The sequence below is a fragment of the Panthera tigris genome, chromosome A1, assembly GCF_018350195.1.
Source record: "Panthera tigris isolate Pti1 chromosome A1, P.tigris_Pti1_mat1.1, whole genome shotgun sequence".
NCBI classification, from domain to species: Eukaryota; Metazoa; Chordata; class Mammalia; order Carnivora; family Felidae; genus Panthera; species Panthera tigris.
Window position 1 is genome coordinate 116556236 of NC_056660.1, and position 18405 is coordinate 116574640.

The 18405-nt window shown below is 41.3% G+C and overlaps 2 protein-coding genes across 2 annotated transcripts; both read left to right on the plus strand.

Moving 5' to 3' along the window:
- The first annotated feature begins 4243 nt into the window (after positions 1-4243).
- Positions 4244-7780, plus strand: LOC102957462 (protocadherin beta-11-like). Its single transcript, XM_042985565.1, has one exon. It carries the CDS (start codon positions 5044-5046, stop codon positions 7435-7437), a length of 2394 nt encoding a protein of 797 aa, XP_042841499.1. The 5' UTR covers positions 4244-5043; the 3' UTR covers positions 7438-7780.
- A 6990-nt stretch (positions 7781-14770) lies between these two features.
- LOC102957756 (protocadherin beta-14) lies at positions 14771-17980 on the plus strand. The gene has a single exon (XM_042985560.1). The coding sequence runs from the start codon at positions 15102-15104 to the stop codon at positions 17496-17498; it is 2397 nt and encodes a 798-aa protein (XP_042841494.1). The 5' UTR covers positions 14771-15101; the 3' UTR covers positions 17499-17980.
- Positions 17981-18405: the final 425 nt, after the last annotated feature.

Genomic DNA, 18405 nt, shown 5'->3' on the forward strand with positions numbered 1-18405 from the left:
TTTCCATCCAACACCCAGTGCTCATTGCTACAAGTGCCCTTCTTAATCCTCATCACTTATTTTACCCATCCCCCACCCATCTCCCCTCTGGTAACCATTGGTTTGTTCTCTATAGTTAAGAGTTTGTTTTTTGTTTTTTTTCTCCTATGATCGTTTGTTTTCTTAAATTCCACATACAAGTGAAATCATATGGTATTTGTCTTTCTCTGACTTATTTTGCTTAGCGTAATACTCTTTAGCTCCATCCATGTGGTTGCAAGTGACAAGATTCCACTCTTTTTATGGCTGAGTAATATTCCGTTCCATATATACATACACACATACATCTTACTTTATCCATTCATCAGTCAGTGGACACTTGGGCTCTTTCCATAATTTAGCTATTGTTGATAATACTGCCATAAATATGAGAGTGCATGTATCCCTTCAAATTAGTATTTGTGTATTCATTGGATAAATACCCAGTAGTGCAATTGCTGGATCATAAGGTGGTTCTATTTTTAACTTTTTTAGAAACTTCCACACTGTTTCTAGAGTGTCTGCACCAGTGTACATTACCACCAACAGTGCAAGATGGTTCTCTTTTCCCTGTGTCTTCACCAACACCTGTTGTTTGTCTTGTTAATTTTAGCCATTCTGACTGGTATGAGGTGATAATTCACAGTAGTTTTGATTTATGTTTCCCCAATGATGAATGATGGTGAGCTTTTCAGGTGTTTGTTGTCCATCTGAATGTCTTCTTTGGAAAAATGTCTATTCAGTCTTCTGCCCCTTTTTAAACTGTTTTTTTTGGGGGGGTTGAGTTGTATAAGTTCTTTATATATTTTGGATACTAACCCTTTATCAGATATGTCATTTGCAAATATCTTCTCCCATCACTTAGGTTGCCTTTTAGTTTTGTTAATTTTTTCCAACATTGGTTGTTCTAATGGCTGTCACCCTAGAACTTTTTCCTTTATTACTTTCTTGTGTTGGTCCCCTTTTACAAGATCCAATATATTCTTTTTTATTAGCGTATTCCTTACTTAACTAACACACATCTCTCACTAGTTTCATAAAAATGATTCAGAGGAGGTGAAAGTTTTTGAAAATTTGCTTAGTAAAGCACTCTTGTTTTTCTTTTGAGTGATACTTCGGGTGTAAAATTCTAAGTTGAAAATAATTTTCCCTCACATTTTGAAAGCAGTGTTCTTTTTACTGATTGCAATTAGAGTTCCTGTTCAGAATACTGAGTGCCTTCTAATTCTGATCTCTTTTAATGTCACCCCTAATTTTTCATTCTGGAAGAATTGGAAACTTTTTCTTCATATTCTGAAAATACTCTATTATCACTTATTTATCTATTTGGTCACAGGGGTGTACTCTATTAACATTTAAACTCTCACTTCCAGTTCTGAGAAATTTTCTTGTTATGCTTTTGATAATAAGTTCTCCCTTGAATTTTCTACATTCTCACTTTATCCAGAATTTCATTAGTTAAATATTGGATCTTCTAGATTGATACTCTAAGACACTAAATATTTTCCTTATTTTCTCTGTCTGTTGCTCTACTTTTTTGGACAATTTATTTTATAATCCAACCTTTATATTTAAGTTTTTCTTTTTGGCTAACTATTTTTAATAGCTCTTTTGGTTCTCTGAGTGTTTTGCATAGGATCCTTTTGTAGATATGTAAATGTATTATCTTCTCTCATCTATAATTAATTTATTCTTTTAAAATACATTATACACAAAATGCATTATGCAGTAGAAACCGTTACATCCATTATTAAAATGAGAGTGAGTTACAGGGAAGTTAAGAACTTATCCAAGGTTATATAGTTAGTAAGGGGGACTGAAGCCATAATCTATTCTCAATCTTATAGTAAGAACACATACTTCATGAAGTTACTGTTAATATTAAATGAATAAAAGCATATGTGTCACTTAGAACAATGGATATGACAGAGCAAATTTTCAGTAAGTGTTAGCTCTTATGAGATTTTACTGCTCTGGGGATATTAGACATTTTTAAAGACTTTCTTCTGTTTTCTCTATTATGTCTATTTCCTCTTGTTTTTGTTTTTGTTTTTGGAGATGGTGGTTTGACCTTGCTATGTCATGTCATAGGTATTTCTTCAAATTTCTTGTGGTCCTGGGCTATCTTTTCATTATTAAGAATGATATTCTCAGGGGCGCCTGAGTGGCTCAGTACGTTAATCATCGAACTCTTCTTGATTTTGGCTCAGGTCATGATCTCACATGGTTCATGAGTTCAAGCCCCCCATCAGGCTCTGTGCTGACAGTGTGGAACCTGCTTGGGATTGTCTTTCTCCCCTCTCTCTTTGTCGCTACCCCATTTGTGCTCTTTCTATCTCAAAATAAATAAATAAACTTTAAAGAAGGATGATGCTCTCATATTTAAGAGTGATGAGAGGGGCTCCTGTGTCACTCAGATGGTTTAGCCTCTGACTCTCAATTTCGGCTTAGGTCATGATCTCAGAGTTGTGGGAATGAGCCTATCCCAGCATCAGTGAAAGAGAGAAAGAGAGACAGAGACAGACAGAGACGAAGGAAGGAAGGAAGGAAGGAAGGAAGGAAGGAAGGAAGGAAGGAAGGAAGGAAGGAAAGAAGGAAGGAAAGAAGGAAGGAAAGAAGGAAGGAAAGAAGGAAGGAAAGAAGGAAGGAAGGAAGTTTGGATGGAAGGACGAAGAGATACCATCCTGTCAGCTCTTTGTGAGTGCGTGAGGCCTGTTGATGGTAGGACTTCACTCTAATGTAACCATGCTAGGATAAGACTATTATTTTGGGAGACCCTTCCGAATATTAGTATGTGTAAATGGTTTTTTATAAGATTTTTTAAATTTTTAAGTAATCTCCACATCTCATGCAGGACTTGAACTCACAACCCAGAGACCAAGAGTTGTATGCTTCACTGACTGAGCCAGCTAGGCGCCCCATTATATGTAAATCTTTAAGCTTTTAATATTCTCCAGGTTAGAATTCTACAATATCTGCTGTGTGAAGGAAAGTTAGAGAGGAGATCAGGTATACACCCTGTGTGCTACAATTGGAGAGTATTGCATGATAAGGGTGATCTGGAAATTTCATTCAGGATGCAAAGTTTTGCTTCACCTCCCTATTTTTAGTTTCACGCTTCAACTTTTACTCAGCTTTGCCTAAGGTCTCCTAAAGTAGGGGTCATCCCATTTAATTTCTCTGCCTCTGAGATACTTTCCTGTCTATATAGGCTGATGAAATGGTTGGACTATCCAACTTTCCTTTTTAGTTCTTAACTGACTTCAGCTTTCTTATACATGGTTCCTCTAAATCTTGTACATAAATGGAATACCGTAGGACAAACCCACTAGTTTTGTATGAACATTTCCAATGCAGGCACTTTACATGTTTCTTAGAACTGCTAACTCAATTGCTCTTCTTTCGGCTTTCTGTCATCAAAATTTTGGGTGTTCACTTGTGCATTCTTAGTCTTTATGTGTTCATACCACTTTTGCTCTTTTTTTGTCATTTTAGTTAGTATTTTATGGGTTTTATGTTTATTTTTGAAAGAGAGTACAATTGGGGAAAGGGCGGGGGGGGGGGACAGGATCTGAAGCAGGCTCTGCACCAACAGCAGAGATTCGAGGCTCAAACTCACAGAAATAGGATGCTCAACTGACTGAGCCACCCAGGAGCTCCCTAGTGAGTATTTTTAAAGGAGGGAGAATAACTAAGAGTAGTCAACCCACCTACTTTTCTATTTCTACCCTTGTAGTGGTCAATTTTTCAATAACGTATCTATCTTACATTTTTTAAATGTAATTTGAACTTAACATTTTTAGATGCAAATTTTTTAGATCCCTCCTTAATCCATTTTTGAGAGCATTTTTGAGATCATTGAATGTATAGCATCTATTCCAAACAATTTCCCTCCTTATGTAGCAACCTTTCACTTTGGCTAGGACTCAGGCTACCCAAAGCTTCCGAGGTGGTCCCAGACAGTTAAAGCAAGGCCAAAGATGGGTCTTCAGATTCTGAGACTAAAATCTCCACGTTATAATTCTCTGCCTCGTGAAATAATGATTGCTTCAATAGCAGGTATAGGATCTTAATTAGTCTAATCAGAGTAAAACTAAGTTTTGCTCTATGACTGGGAATGGGAATCTCTTGTGGGGCGGAAAATGAAAGCAGGTGACCATAGTTGTAGCTGGAATAAATCTTGTGAACCTAAGGGAAGGTGGCTTTAGGAGTAAGCCTGCTTTAAACAAAACTAGCATGTTTGTGTACTTATTAAATACTTTGGTAAATTATGAGAAGCTGGAACTAAATTATGACTTTACATAATGCGTTCCACCCCAATATTTTAGTTCATTTTCTCCCAGTTCACAGTTCACTGCTGTTAAGGAAATCTACAGAGATGCCTTCTTGTACTATAATAACTATCTATTTGTGTTCCATCTTACAGTTTATCCAATTTCATATCCTCTGAGAAGACTCTCAAAGTGACTCATGTATACTTTCCCTTTGCATTACAACCGAAAGAAGGCCAAGTAATGATGCAATCTTCTTTCAGGTTTTCAGTCTTCTCAGAAATATTACAAACTTCTGGGGCCAGGAATCACATCTTGTTTTTAAAACAATACTAACAACATCAGAAACTGTAAAGAGTATAAAACAATTCTTATGGAAGATAGAATATATTTTTAATCACTAAACACAATGAGTAAAACAACATTTGTTTCTAAAGGGACATTTATATTAGTGGAATTTAGGTAGCTTTCATCTAACTGAAAATCTGTGGAGACGCATGGTGGCGCTGCAGGATAACATCGCGCCGGGGGAAAAGAAACTGAATTGGATGATGTTCTGGGCCCTGTTACCCAGTGCGCACAGAGCGTTGGGAAGACAAAAAGAACACACCTTCAAAGGGTGAACTACAAGCTATTCAAAGGGGTTAAAATCCTTAGGCCTCCGAAGATTCGACGGACATTATCAGAGGCACATTTCCCAGAACTGCGAAGGGTAGCTGAAGCGATTCTGCAGGAAGCTTTCAGGAAAGGAGCTATGGAGAACGGAAGAGCAGACACTCTGCAGATAAGGCAAGTCCTGCTTCTCTTTGTTTTGCTAGGAATATCTCAGGCGGGTTCCGAGTCTGGGCGCTTTTCTGTGGCAGAGGAAATGCAGAGTGGGAGCTTTGTAGGCAACTTGGCAAAGGACCTGGGAGTAGAAGTGGGTGAGCTGTTCTCAAGGGGGGCTCAGGTGGTCTCTAATGATAACAAAAACCGTTTGCAGCTGGACAAAAACACCGGGGATTTGCTCTTAAGCGAATCGCTAGACCGGGAGGAACTCTGTGGCTCCACTGAGCCTTGTGTGCTGCATTTCCAGGTATTAATGAAAAACCCTTTGCAGTTTTTACGCATTGAGCTCCAGGTCACGGACATAAATGACCACTCTCCCATATTCTTAGAAAAAGAAATGCTCCTAGAAATCCCAGAGAATAGTCCTGTTGGTGCTGTGTTCTTACTAGAAAGTGCGAAGGATTTAGATGTAGGAATCAATGCTCTAAACAACTACATAATAAGCCCCAACTCTCATTTCCACATTAAAATGCGAGTCAATCCGGACAATAGGAAATACCCAGAGTTGGTTCTGGACAAGGCACTGGATTATGAAGAGCAGTCGGAGCTCAGTTTCATCCTTACTGCTCTGGATGGTGGGTCTCCACCTAGGTCTGGGACTGCAACTGTCCGGGTGGTGGTTGTGGACATTAATGACAACTCCCCCGAGTTTGAGCAACCATTTTATGAGGTGAAGATTCCAGAGAATAGCATATTAGGCTCACTCATTGTCACCGTCTCAGCTTGGGATTTCGACTCGGGAAAAAATGGAGAAATATCATATTCTTTTTCCCATGCCTCAGAAGATATTCGCAAGACATTTGAAATTAATCAAAAGTCTGGAGAAGTCAGTTTAACCGCATCCATGGATTTTGAAACAATTGAATCATATTCAGTAATCATTCAAGCTACAGATGGGGGAGGTCTCTTTGGAAAATCAACAGTCAGAATTCAGGTGATGGATGTGAATGACAATGCTCCTGAAATAGCCATATCGTCAATTACCAGTCCAATCCCAGAAAATTCGCCTGAGACTGTGGTTATGGTTTTTAGCATCCGAGACAGAGACTCTGGGGACAATGGGAGGATGATTTGTTCTATCCCAGAAGACCTCCCTTTCATGCTAAAATCTTCAGTTGAGAATTATTACACTTTGGAAACGGAGAAAATGCTGGATAGAGAGAGCCAGGCCGAGTACAACATCACCATCACCGTCACCGACTTGGGGACCCCCAGGCTGAAAACGCAGCACAACATAACCGTGACGGTCTCCGACGTCAACGACAACGCCCCCGCCTTCAGCCAAACCACCTACACCCTGCGCGTCCGCGAGAACAACAGCCCCGCCCTGCACATCGGCAGCGTGAGCGCCACGGACAGGGACTCGGGCGCCAACGCCCAGGTCACCTACTCGCTGCTGCCGCCCGCGGACCCGCAGCTGCCCCTGGCCTCCCTGGTGTCCATCAACGCGGACAACGGGCAGCTGTTCGCGCTCAGGTCCCTGGATTACGAGGCGCTGCAGGCGTTCGAGTTCGGCGTGCGCGCGGCCGACCGCGGCTCGCCCGCGCTCAGCAGCCAGGCGCGGGTGCGCGTGCTGGTGCTGGACGACAACGACAACGCGCCCTTCGTGCTGTACCCGCCGCAGAACGGCTCTGCGCCCTGCACCGAGCTGGTGCCCAGGGCGGCCGAGGCGGGCTACCTGGTGACCAAGGTGGTGGCGGTGGACGGCGACTCGGGCCAGAACGCCTGGCTGTCGTACCAGCTGCTCAAGGCCACGGAGCCCGGGCTGTTCGGCGTGTGGGCGCACAACGGCGAGGTGCGCACGGCCCGGCTGCTGAGCGAGCGCGACGCCGTCAAGCACAGGCTGGTGGTGCTGGTCAAGGACAATGGCGAGCCGCCGCGCTCGGCCAGCGTCACGCTGCACGTGCTGCTGGTGGACGGCTTCTCGCAGCCCTACCTGCCGCTCCCGGAGGTGGCGGCGGCCGAGGCGCGGGCCGACCCGCTCACCGTCTACTTGGTCGTGGCCTTGGCGTCCGTGTCGTCGCTCTTCCTGTTCTCGGTGCTGGTGTTCGTGGCGGTGCGGCTGTGCAGGCGGAGCCGGGCGGCGTCTGCGGGTCGCTGCTCGGGGCCCGAGGGCCACTTTCCGGGCCCCCTGGTGGACGTCAGCGGCGCGGGGACGCTGTCGCAGAGCTACCAATATGAGGTGTGTCTTCGGGGAGGCTCGGGGACTAGTGAGTTCAAGTTCTTGAAGCCGATTATCCCGAACCTCCCACCCCAGTGCTCTGGGAAAGAAACGGAAGAAAATCCTACCTTTGGCAATAGCTTTGGGTTCAATATATAGTGACAATAAGTAGCTTTTATATTCCATATATGACACTTTTTTGTTGCCCCTTCCAAATCAATGCTATTTCCCCTAATTTGTGTGTATTTTAAATTGTATTCAGTGTACATTTATACTGTCACAAATTCTACCCATTTTTACTTTTAAGAGAATGTTTATCTTTGTGATTGTAATGAGATGGTAATTTATTTTGTAATCCAAGGCGTCTTAATGTGTAATGAGTTTGCGTCCTTAAGTTATAACACCAAATCACTTTTTGTCCATGACCCTCTCTCCAGTTGAATTTTGAACTTTCACCCACAATTATGCTTATGGTAAAATAAAGCAGACCATTTTCAGAGTATTTCAAGTGTGCAAGTATTTCTTCATTCTTTCTTGCATTTTTTTCTTGCGGTTTAGTAATGGTTACTATTCAGAAATGTAATTTTTGTTTCCTTAAATTCACTGCATTTATATTAACATTTAAAAATGTTTATTGCTGTTTAAAATACACCTGAAAAATCATGTCCTTAATAGTATTGTAAGTGTAATCACCTTGTTAGAAAGGGCCAGAGCCAAATTTTTAGCATCTTTTCTTCATGCATCCTGGAGAGTGATTATGAAAGCATATCAATATTGTGGCTACCCAGAGAGTCTTGGAATATGAAGTTATAATTTTCCAGATTTCTTGTTGATATTACAAAGCTATGATACAATCCACTTGAATCCATCTGAATAATTATTTGTATAGCATAAAGTGGACTGTATGCTAATATTTATAATTTTTGCTTTCTGTATCCTCCCAGAATCACACACACACACACACACAGGGCACCAATTTCTTTTTTTTTAATTCATTTTTAAGTCCTCTCTATACCTAACGTGGGGCTTGAACTCATGACTCAAGATCAAGAGTTGCACACTTTACCGACTGAGCCAGCCAGTGCTCCTGGGTACTAATTTCTAAATGTAAAATGAGAGCCAACAGAAAAGTTATGTTGTATATATTATGTAATATACAAACATAATAGAAAGAAATGTTTTGTAAATAATTATTAGATGTTTTATGAAGTCTGAAATTGCCCATATTATTCCATTCTCATTAATTTTCAAGCATGGTTATGATCCACTAAAGTGATTTCATGACCCTACTAATAATGGACTGTAATCCAAATTGTGAAAACCACTTTTCTCAGAGATATATGTAAGTATTTGGGGAGCATTGAGAAGTATCAAACGATAATCCTTTAAGTTTCTAATTCAAAACATTTTTTTTCTGAACACATTGTAAGAGAAAGTTTTGTCTAATGCAGCACAGGCACCAACAAACCACTCTTGGCTTTAGTAATGTGACTACATTACAGAAGAGAAAGCTTTCATTGTTGGGGCAAGAGTTTGCCAGTGAATCTCATCAATAAGCCCAAAGTCTATACATTGTGGAAGGAAAGTGTAGAGAAACAAAATCAGTGAGGCTATCGAGGAAAGGAAGTGTGTGAGAGAGAGAGTAGGCACAGGAAGGATGAAATGGGTGAGGGTGAGGAAAATGATTGTTCTGTTACCTCTAGTACCTCTAGAATCAGTGCCAGAAACTGCCTCTTTAATAAATTTAAAAACTTTATCTTCTCAATTAGCAGGGCTAGGTATTAGTTAATGTCGGGAAGCAGAATCTCTTGCTCCAGCATATCCAAAATAATGTTCACACTTTCTGAAAGCTACAATTTCACTACCGGTTCTTCTGAACTGCATAAACTGATTCATAATGCTTTGAATTCAAGACAAATGGAGGGAACAGAAGTTTCTTCTGCAGGCTAATTAAATTCTAATTTCCTATTTTTAGAAGAGGAACTAGGAGCAAGTTCTTTCCTCCCCTAAATGAAAGCTGCTTTACATAGAGAACAAAGATTCATAAAAAATTTATAAATCAAAGTCAAGTATTAAGATTACCTCCTCTCTTGGGGTACCTGGGTGGCTCAGTTGGTTAAGTGTCTGACTTTAGCTCAAGTCGTGATCCCATTGTTTTTGAACCCCACATTGGGCTCTGTGCTGACAACATGGAACCTGCTTGGGATTCTCTCTCCTTCTCTCTCTTCCTCTCCCCAAATTGTGCCTTCTCTCATAAATAAATAAACTTTAAAAATATCCTATATTGTATGATCCCATTCGTATGATATGTTATGAACAGGCAAATCTATAGGGACAGAAAGCAGATTAGTGGTTGCCTACAGCTGGAGGGAGGGTATAGGATGGAGAGTGGCTAAAGGGTAACAGGTTTCTTTTTAGGGCATGGTGTTCTGAGATTAGACTGTGGTGATAATTGCACAACTCTGGAAATATACTAAAAATCATTGCACTGTACACTTTAAATGGGAAAACTCTCTGGTATGTAAGTGATATGTCAATAATGCTATTAATAGCAGTGGTGAGAGTGGTTCTAGCAGCCTGTGTCCCAAGTTAGATGGGCCTTCTGTCATCTATAATATGGGAGGGGGAAAGTGCAGTTCAAATAGCTCAGGCACGGGTCGCTTGGGTGGCTCAGTCGGTTAAGTGTCTGACTTAGGCTCAGGTCATGATCTCACAGTTCATGGGTTTGAGCCCCACATCAGACTCTGTGCGGAATGCTTGTTCAGAGCCTGGAGCCTGCTTCAGATTCTTTGTCTCCTCTCTCTGCCCCTCCTCTGCTCATGCTCTGTCTCATTCTTTCTCTCAAAAATAAATGTATATTAAAAAATTTCAAATAGCTCAGGCAGAAAATCTAATGTGTTGCAAGAGCAGAAAAAAAGACTAGGTTTTCTTGCTTCAAGTTTTTCCAGAAATCTGAACAGGAGGACTTGGGACTTGTGTATTTATAAAAAGAACTATGTGTTTCCTGACTCTAATGGAGAGTGGCCAGGCCTTCAGGAGCTCAGATGCCCAGATAAAAGCAACCAACCAATTCTCTTCAAAGGTATAACTAAAAACAAATTTTGTTCTTATGCATCAAATAACTCATTTATAGTTAAATTTAAGCCAATGCATAGAATTCAAACTGGATCAGCCAATTTTATATCAAAGGACTATACATTGTCCACTGGGGAAAAGGTCACTTACAAAATGGAGATGTGAGAGATGGCCCAGCCTCCCAGAGATGATTTCCCTGAAAATCGTTACCAATAAAAATCAAGTAAAAATTTACGTTGGAATTCACTATGAGAAAGGACATAAAGACATTTTAGCTTACAAACACTTTGTTCTGCTCATCTCCTTTCTACTTCAAGTCCTGCTACCACTCCCAGGTCCACTGGTTAATCTAACAACATGGCTTTTCAATCCCTAGATATTCACCTCTCCTCTGGCTCAATCCTTATGCCCTGGCCATGTGCTGTACTTTTCTACCACCCCAACTTGGTTCTTTATATGAAATAAAAATTTCAGATATCTCTCTGAGAATATAATCCACTATGTCTTTAACCCTCTCATTCTGCTATTCCTGTCACATCTTGTCTTTACCTTATTAGAATCTTTATTCCACGATGCTTTTACTATATATTAACTCCCTTCATGTTCTAATTTCTCTCCTGTTCAGCTGATTCCCTGGTCTACCACTTCTAATCATCCTCATGCCCATATTCTCTATTCCCTTGTTCAATTTTCCTTCACAAAAATCACCTGATGAAAATCCACTCCAGATGAATATAATTGTCTCCTTCCTCTTCTGTCATGTCAGGGATGCTGCACTCTCTAAGTGGAAAGTTAGAGAATTATCACTACTATCACACTAATTTTATCACATCTACTTAATTGGGCTTTCAAGACCAAGAAATCATTTTATATTTTCCTAATCAGTTTTCTCTTCTATTCTTCATAACAACTACTTCAAACCTAGTTATCTTACTTTAAATTTCTCACTCTACTACTTACTTACCCACCCCTTTCAGCAGATAACTTGCTTAATACCTTACCAAGAAAATAGAATCTATCAGATAGGAATTCTCTTAAATTTCTGGCCCCAAACCTACACACTGGATAGCATCGGTACTTATAATGACCTTCTACCCAAGTCCAATCCCTTCATTTGTTTTCTGGATCCTATCTTTAACCACCTTCTAGGGGCTTCACTTTGATTAAGTCTTCTCTTTTCTCCCTCTCTATTGAATACTACAAATCAGCATTTTAAATAAGTTCAAATTTCCCTAGGTTTAAAAAAAACCCTACTGAGTCTCAAGACTCCTCCAGAGACTATCAATTTTTTTCTTTGGAGCTAAATTTGAAAGGATTGTCATCTTTACTTCCTTATCCTTCTCTCTTTTCAACCAAGTGCAATCTGATTTTCATTGTGACCATTCTAAACAGCTACTGTAAAAGTGGTTGAAGATTTCTGTACAAGTTAGATAAGGTTATATTGCTGAACAAAGCAGTACAATTACATAGTGGCTTGTAAAAGTGTGTATATCCTTAAAACAGTTCAAGTGTAAATGACTAGGTATACGAGGCAGCTTTGCTCATTACAGTCCTTTGTTCCAAGTAATTGCTCCTACCTTTCCTACTGCAATGTCATAATCTGCATGACTGTAGCTGAGTCACTGCCACATCTAGGTTCTAGCTGGCTGGGAGGGAGGAAACACATCTAGATGTCTTCTATTCTAGACCTAGGAGTGGCAAACAAAAATTCTATTCACAATGTTAGTGAGAACTTAATTCAATTGGCCATGCCTAACTACAAGGGAGACTGGGACTGGCAACTATGAATAGCCAATGTGCCTGGGTACAGGGAACAGGTTCCCTGTTCTATAAAGGGAACAGGTTTTGGCAGACATCTATTAGAATCCTCCACAATGACCATCTTCTTAATACAAGGAATCATTTCAACATTCATTTTTCTTGAGTTTACTGAAGCATTTGCTACCATTGATCTTCCTCATATCCTTGAAATACTATTTGCTTTTGGTTTCATGATTCTCGACTCTGAGCTGTCTTTGTCTTTTAAAAGATACTTTATTTCCTCTCTCTTCTAATGAAGGTGTATTTTTCAGACTTTTGCCTCTTCTGTTGTTACCTGACATACTTTTGCTTGATTATCTTAGAATTCTCATGGTTTCAATCACCATATACATGCTGGTGAAACCCAAAGTCCATATCTACCCCAGTTTATATTCTATATATAATTACATACAGCTCCACATAGGGACATGCATGTGCGAACACTTACACATATCTTCCAAGGCATTCATGTTAGTATCAGCACGTACAAAATTGACTTCAGCTTTTTCCACTTCAGTCTTTTTTGTTCTTCAGTGTTCTCTGTCTTAGGGAATGACACAACTAACCATCCAGTTGCCAAGTCCCGAAGTGTGTTAATCATCCTTGATTCTTTCCTTTTTTTTCTCCACATGCAACCTATCAGTGACCAGATCCTAAGTATCTTTCTAAGCATCCTTCTTCTCTCCATCCACACCAGCATTACTCTTAAACAGGCTGCCACCATCTCCTAACTGGTGTCTCTGATTCCAGTCATTCCTCCTGAAATTGATTCTCTATACTTCCTTCAAAATGATTTTTCAAAAATGCAGATGCAATCATGTTAATCAAATGTTTAAAACTCTACATTGTGTTATAATTTTCCATAGGATAAAATTTTAAATTCATGCTATATCCTATATAATAACTTGTGTCCTCACCCCACTCCCCCCACCCCTGCCAGTCTCCCTTTTTTTTTAAACAACAAACATTTATTTCTCACAGTTATGGATGCTGGGAAGTCCAAGGTCAGGGTGTAAGCAGATTCTGTCTGGTGAGTCCACTTCCTAGTGGTTCTCTTCTTGCTGTGTCTTCACAAGGGAGCTCTCTAGGATCTCTTTTATACGGTCACTAATCCCACTCATGAGAGCTCCAACCTAATGACCAAATCACCTCCCAATGGCCTTACCTCTCCAAATAACATCATACTGGGGATTAGGTTTAAACATGTGAATTTGGGGGAACAAAAACATTTAGTATCAGTTTCCTTTATATTTTAAATATAATTTATTATCAAGTTGGCTAACAAACAGTGTATATACAGTGTGCTCTTGGTTTGCGGGGGTTGGGGGGTAGATTCCCATGATTCATCGCTTACATACAACACCCAGTGCTCCCCCCAGTCTCATTTTTAAATTATCTCCTTCTATGGTTTAAAGTTCAAGGCATATTTAACTTCTTTCTGTTCTTCAAAAGGTCTGCCGGAAACACTCCTTCTCCTGGCTAGCTCCTTCAGATCACAACTTATAGTTTACTACCTTAGGAAAGCTTTCACTGATGTTCAAAAATTTGGGCTAGATTTTATTTTTTAGTAGGTACTTAACTAGCACTTACTAGCAATTTTGTAAATATTAATTCATTTGATTCCTACTATAATAATCCTAGGAGGTAAATACCACTATCACCCCTATTTTATAGGTAAGGAAACAGAGGTACATTACTTGTCTAAGACTGAAGATATTGAATGGTAGAAGTAGGATTCAAATGTAAATATTTTGGTTCCAGAATCCATGTTCATATGCTATGCTGCCTCCTAGGTACAAGATGGCCCTTCTAGGTATTTCTGTATTACTCTTTACCTATGAATACATTGTGAAATATTTTAATAATGTGTCTGCCAAATTTTCAGCCAGTGAACTCCATAAAGACAAGGACTAAATCTATTTTATTTATGCCACATTCTTACATGTAAATTAAATTTTTAAAAATGTTTATTTATTTATTTTGAGAAAGAGAAACAGAGCACAGGCAGGGGAGGGGCAGAGAGAGAGGGAGAGGAAGAATCCTAAGAAGGCTCTACACTGTCAGTGCAGAGCCCGATGTGGGGGCTGGATCCTGCGAACTGTGAGATCATCACCTGAGCTGAAATCAAGAGCTGGAGGCTTAACTGTGTGGGCCCAGGTGCCCCCACATGTATATTTTTAAAATATATGAGAAAAAGTTAATGACATTACTAACTATAGTTAACTGAATTCAAACGTATTTACAAGAGCAAAGGAGATAATATATTTGAAATTCTCAAGAAATGGCCTAAATAAAATATTATTTCTTCAATTCAGGACATCTTTCTTCCCAACCTCCCTTCAGTTCAAGACATTTTAATAGAGTCTTCTTGTCAGCATTCAAAACAGCACTAATTAAATGCCCTGTATAGACTTTGTTTGGATCGTGATTCAAACAAACCAACAGTAAAAAACATTTTGGAGAAAAATGAGGAATACCAAACACAGACTGAGTATAAAGTATATCAAGGAATTATTGCTAAATTTGCTGGTTTTAATAGTGGTATTGTATTTATATTTTAAAGCCTTTATCTATTAGAGACACTTGAAGTATTTAGAGGTAAAGATATATGATGTCTGGGATTTGCTTTAAAATACTCCAGAGGTATTCATGAATTATTTGTTCAAAGAAAACAAAATTTTTTAAAAAAATTCATGGAAACACATGGTGGCGCTGTAGGATAAGATGAAATCAGTGCATGGACTACACTGTGGGCTCCATTATTCAGGGAACAGAGAACATCCAAGCCACTGAGAAGAGAGGGAGTAAAGGAGCTTCATCTACTAAAGCTGCTGGAGGATTATATACTCTCCGGGGGGGGGGGGTCTTATTTTTTAAAATTCAGCTTCAGCTTCCAAAATTAGGGCTGAACTTAAATTTTTCTACAAAAGAGGTTGCTGGAAGGAGCCATGGAGATCAAAGGGGTGCTCGCTCTGCAGAAAAGGCAAGTCCTGATTCTCTTTGTTTTGCTGGGATTATCTCAGGCGGGTCCTGAATCGGTGCGATATTCAGTGGCAGAGGAAACAGAAGTTGGTTCTTTTGTGGCAAATCTTGCAAGGGATCTAGGGCTTGGGGTGGAGGAGCTGTCCTCACGCGATGCCCGGGTAGTGTCTGATGATAATGAAAAGCACTTACAACTTGATTTATTGACGGGGGATTTGCTCCTAAATGAGAAACTGGACCGAGAAGAGCTCTGTGGCTTCACCGAGCCGTGTGTGCTACATTTTCAGATGGTATTGGAAAATCCTTTAGAGTTTTTTCGGGGTGAGCTGCATGTCAAAGACATAAATGATCACTCCCCTATGTTTCTGGACAAGGAAATACTTCTTAAAATATCAGAAAGTACCAGCAGTGGAACCACATTCCTAATGGAGAGTGCCCAAGATTTGGATGTAGGAACCAACAGTCTCCAAAACTACACACTTAGCCCTAATTCTCATTTCTACATTAAAATTCGAGACAGTGGTGATGGAAAGATATACCCAGAACTGGTCCTGGACAGAGCATTAGATCATGAGGAGGAGCCTGAGCTCACATTAACACTCATAGCACTGGATGGTGGATCTCCACCCAGGACTGGAACAACTTTGGTTCTCATCAAGGTCTTGGACATCAATGACAATGCCCCTGAGTTTGCTCAGAGGCTCTATGAAGTACATGTCCTGGAGGACACACCTGCTGGCTCCTGGATTATCACCATTTCTGCTAAGGATATGGATTCAGGAAATTATGGGAAAATATCATACACATTTTTGCATGCATCAGAAGATATTCGTAAAACATTTGAAATTAATCCAATATCTGGGGAGGTTCATTTGAGATCATGCCTGGATTTTGAAGTAATACAGTTCTACACTATAAATATTCAGGCAACAGATGGTGGGGGTCTTTCAGAAGAATGCAGTCTTCTGGTTAAAGTAGTAGATATAAATGATAATCCACCAGAAGTGACCATTTCATCATTTACAAAGACAATTCCAGAGAACGCCTCAGAGACTCTGGTTGCTCTTTTCAGCGTCCGAGACCAAGACGCTGGGGATAATGGAAGGATGGTTTGCTCTATTCAAGACGAGCTGCCTTTTTTTCTGAAACCAACCTTCAAGAACTTTTTCACTCTAGTTTCGGAAAAAGCACTGGACAGAGAGACAAGATCTGAGTACAACATCACCATCACCGTCACCGACTTGGGGACCCCCAGGCTGAAAACGCAGCACAACATAACCGTGACGGTCTCCGACGTCAACGACAACGCCCCCGCCTTCAGCCAAACCACCTACACCCTGCGCGTCCGCGAGAACAACAGCCCCGCCCTGCACATCGGCAGCGTGAGCGCCACGGACAGGGACTCGGGCGCCAACGCCCAGGTCACCTACTCGCTGCTGCCGCCCGCGGACCCGCAGCTGCCCCTGGCCTCCCTGGTGTCCATCAACGCGGACAACGGGCAGCTGTTCGCGCTCAGGTCCCTGGATTACGAGGCGCTGCAGGCGTTCGAGTTCGGCGTGCGCGCGGCCGACCGCGGCTCGCCCGCGCTCAGCAGCCAGGCGCGGGTGCGCGTGCTGGTGCTGGACGACAACGACAACGCGCCCTTCGTGCTGTACCCGCCGCAGAACGGCTCTGCGCCCTGCACCGAGCTGGTGCCCAGGGCGGCCGAGGCGGGCTACCTGGTGACCAAGGTGGTGGCGGTGGACGGCGACTCGGGCCAGAACGCCTGGCTGTCGTACCAGCTGCTCAAGGCCACGGAGCCCGGGCTGTTCGGCGTGTGGGCGCACAACGGCGAGGTGCGCACGGCCCGGCTGCTGAGCGAGCGCGACGCCGTCAAGCACAGGCTGGTGGTGCTGGTCAAGGACAATGGCGAGCCGCCGCGCTCGGCCAGCGTCACGCTGCACGTGCTGCTGGTGGACGGCTTCTCGCAGCCCTACCTGCCGCTCCCGGAGGTGGCGGCGGCCGAGGCGCGGGCAGACCCGCTCACCGTCTACTTGGTCGTGGCCTTGGCGTCCGTGTCGTCGCTCTTCCTGTTCTCGGTGCTGGTGTTCGTGGCGGTGCGGCTGTGCAGGCGGAGCCGGGCGGCGTCTGCGGGTCGCTGCTCGGGGCCCGAGGGCCACTTTCCGGGCCACCTGGTGGACGTCAGCGGCACGGGTACCTTGTCGCAGAGCTACCAGTATGAGGTGTGTCTGACGGGAGACTCGGGGACCAATGAGTTTAAATTTCTGAAGCCAATTATCCCCAGCCTTCCAGTCCCTGACACTGGCAGGAATATAGGGGGAAATGAGAACTTTAGGAATAGCTTTGGATTCAACATTCAATAAAATTACTTTAAACTTTGAATCTTTTGTTATTCTTGACAATCTGTGGATACTTTTTGCCAGTCTATAATGAATATTAGGCTGTATTATAGTTGCATGCACTATCACTTCTTGCGCTCTCCTTATAGTTGCTTTGAAAATCTTTATTAGTGGTCATAATGAAATGGAAATATAATCTGTGTTTTCTGTTTTTTTACACTTATTTGGTCATAAATGTTATATTAACAGAGTTATTAGAATTTTTTGTTTTGGTAATGGTGTTATTTTGCAAGATAATGTTACTAATTATTTGGAGGTACAAACTGATGTATTAAGAGTGAATGCCCCTATATATGTGATTGACTACTAGACATTACATTAAATCATAAAGAAAAAATAAAAAGTGCTGTTGGATCTGGGTGGAGGAATATTGGATTTTATTGCACTATTCACTTTGCAGAGTTTCATCATAAAGTTTAAAAAATGATACTCCTCCATATTCAGTACCTAGGATACCTTATTTGCTTGCTTTTTTAGTGTTTTTCAAGAATTCACTTTATGACAAAATAAAAGTGACCACATTGAAAATTATTGATTTCTTAAGTAAGTTTCCTTTGTTGTTCTTGTTAAGCTGTTGTGGGGAAGGAGCCTTATAATGCTGTGGGCCTTGATGTCACTGTTTTGTTTTCTTAAATACCATGTTTGCTAGTTTAAATTTATTTTTTATAGTTTATGATTTAACTAGAATGTAGGTCATGGTATCATCCTGGGTATGATAATAACTCTCCTTCAGAAGAGTACAGATAGAAACTTCTTAAGAAATTGAAATGAAAATTCAAACTGTTAAATGAATGAGGTTCGCTTTTCTATTGATTTGTAAGAGTAAATATAAAAAATCTTTAATACTTTGTGGTCTCTCTCAGATATCCAC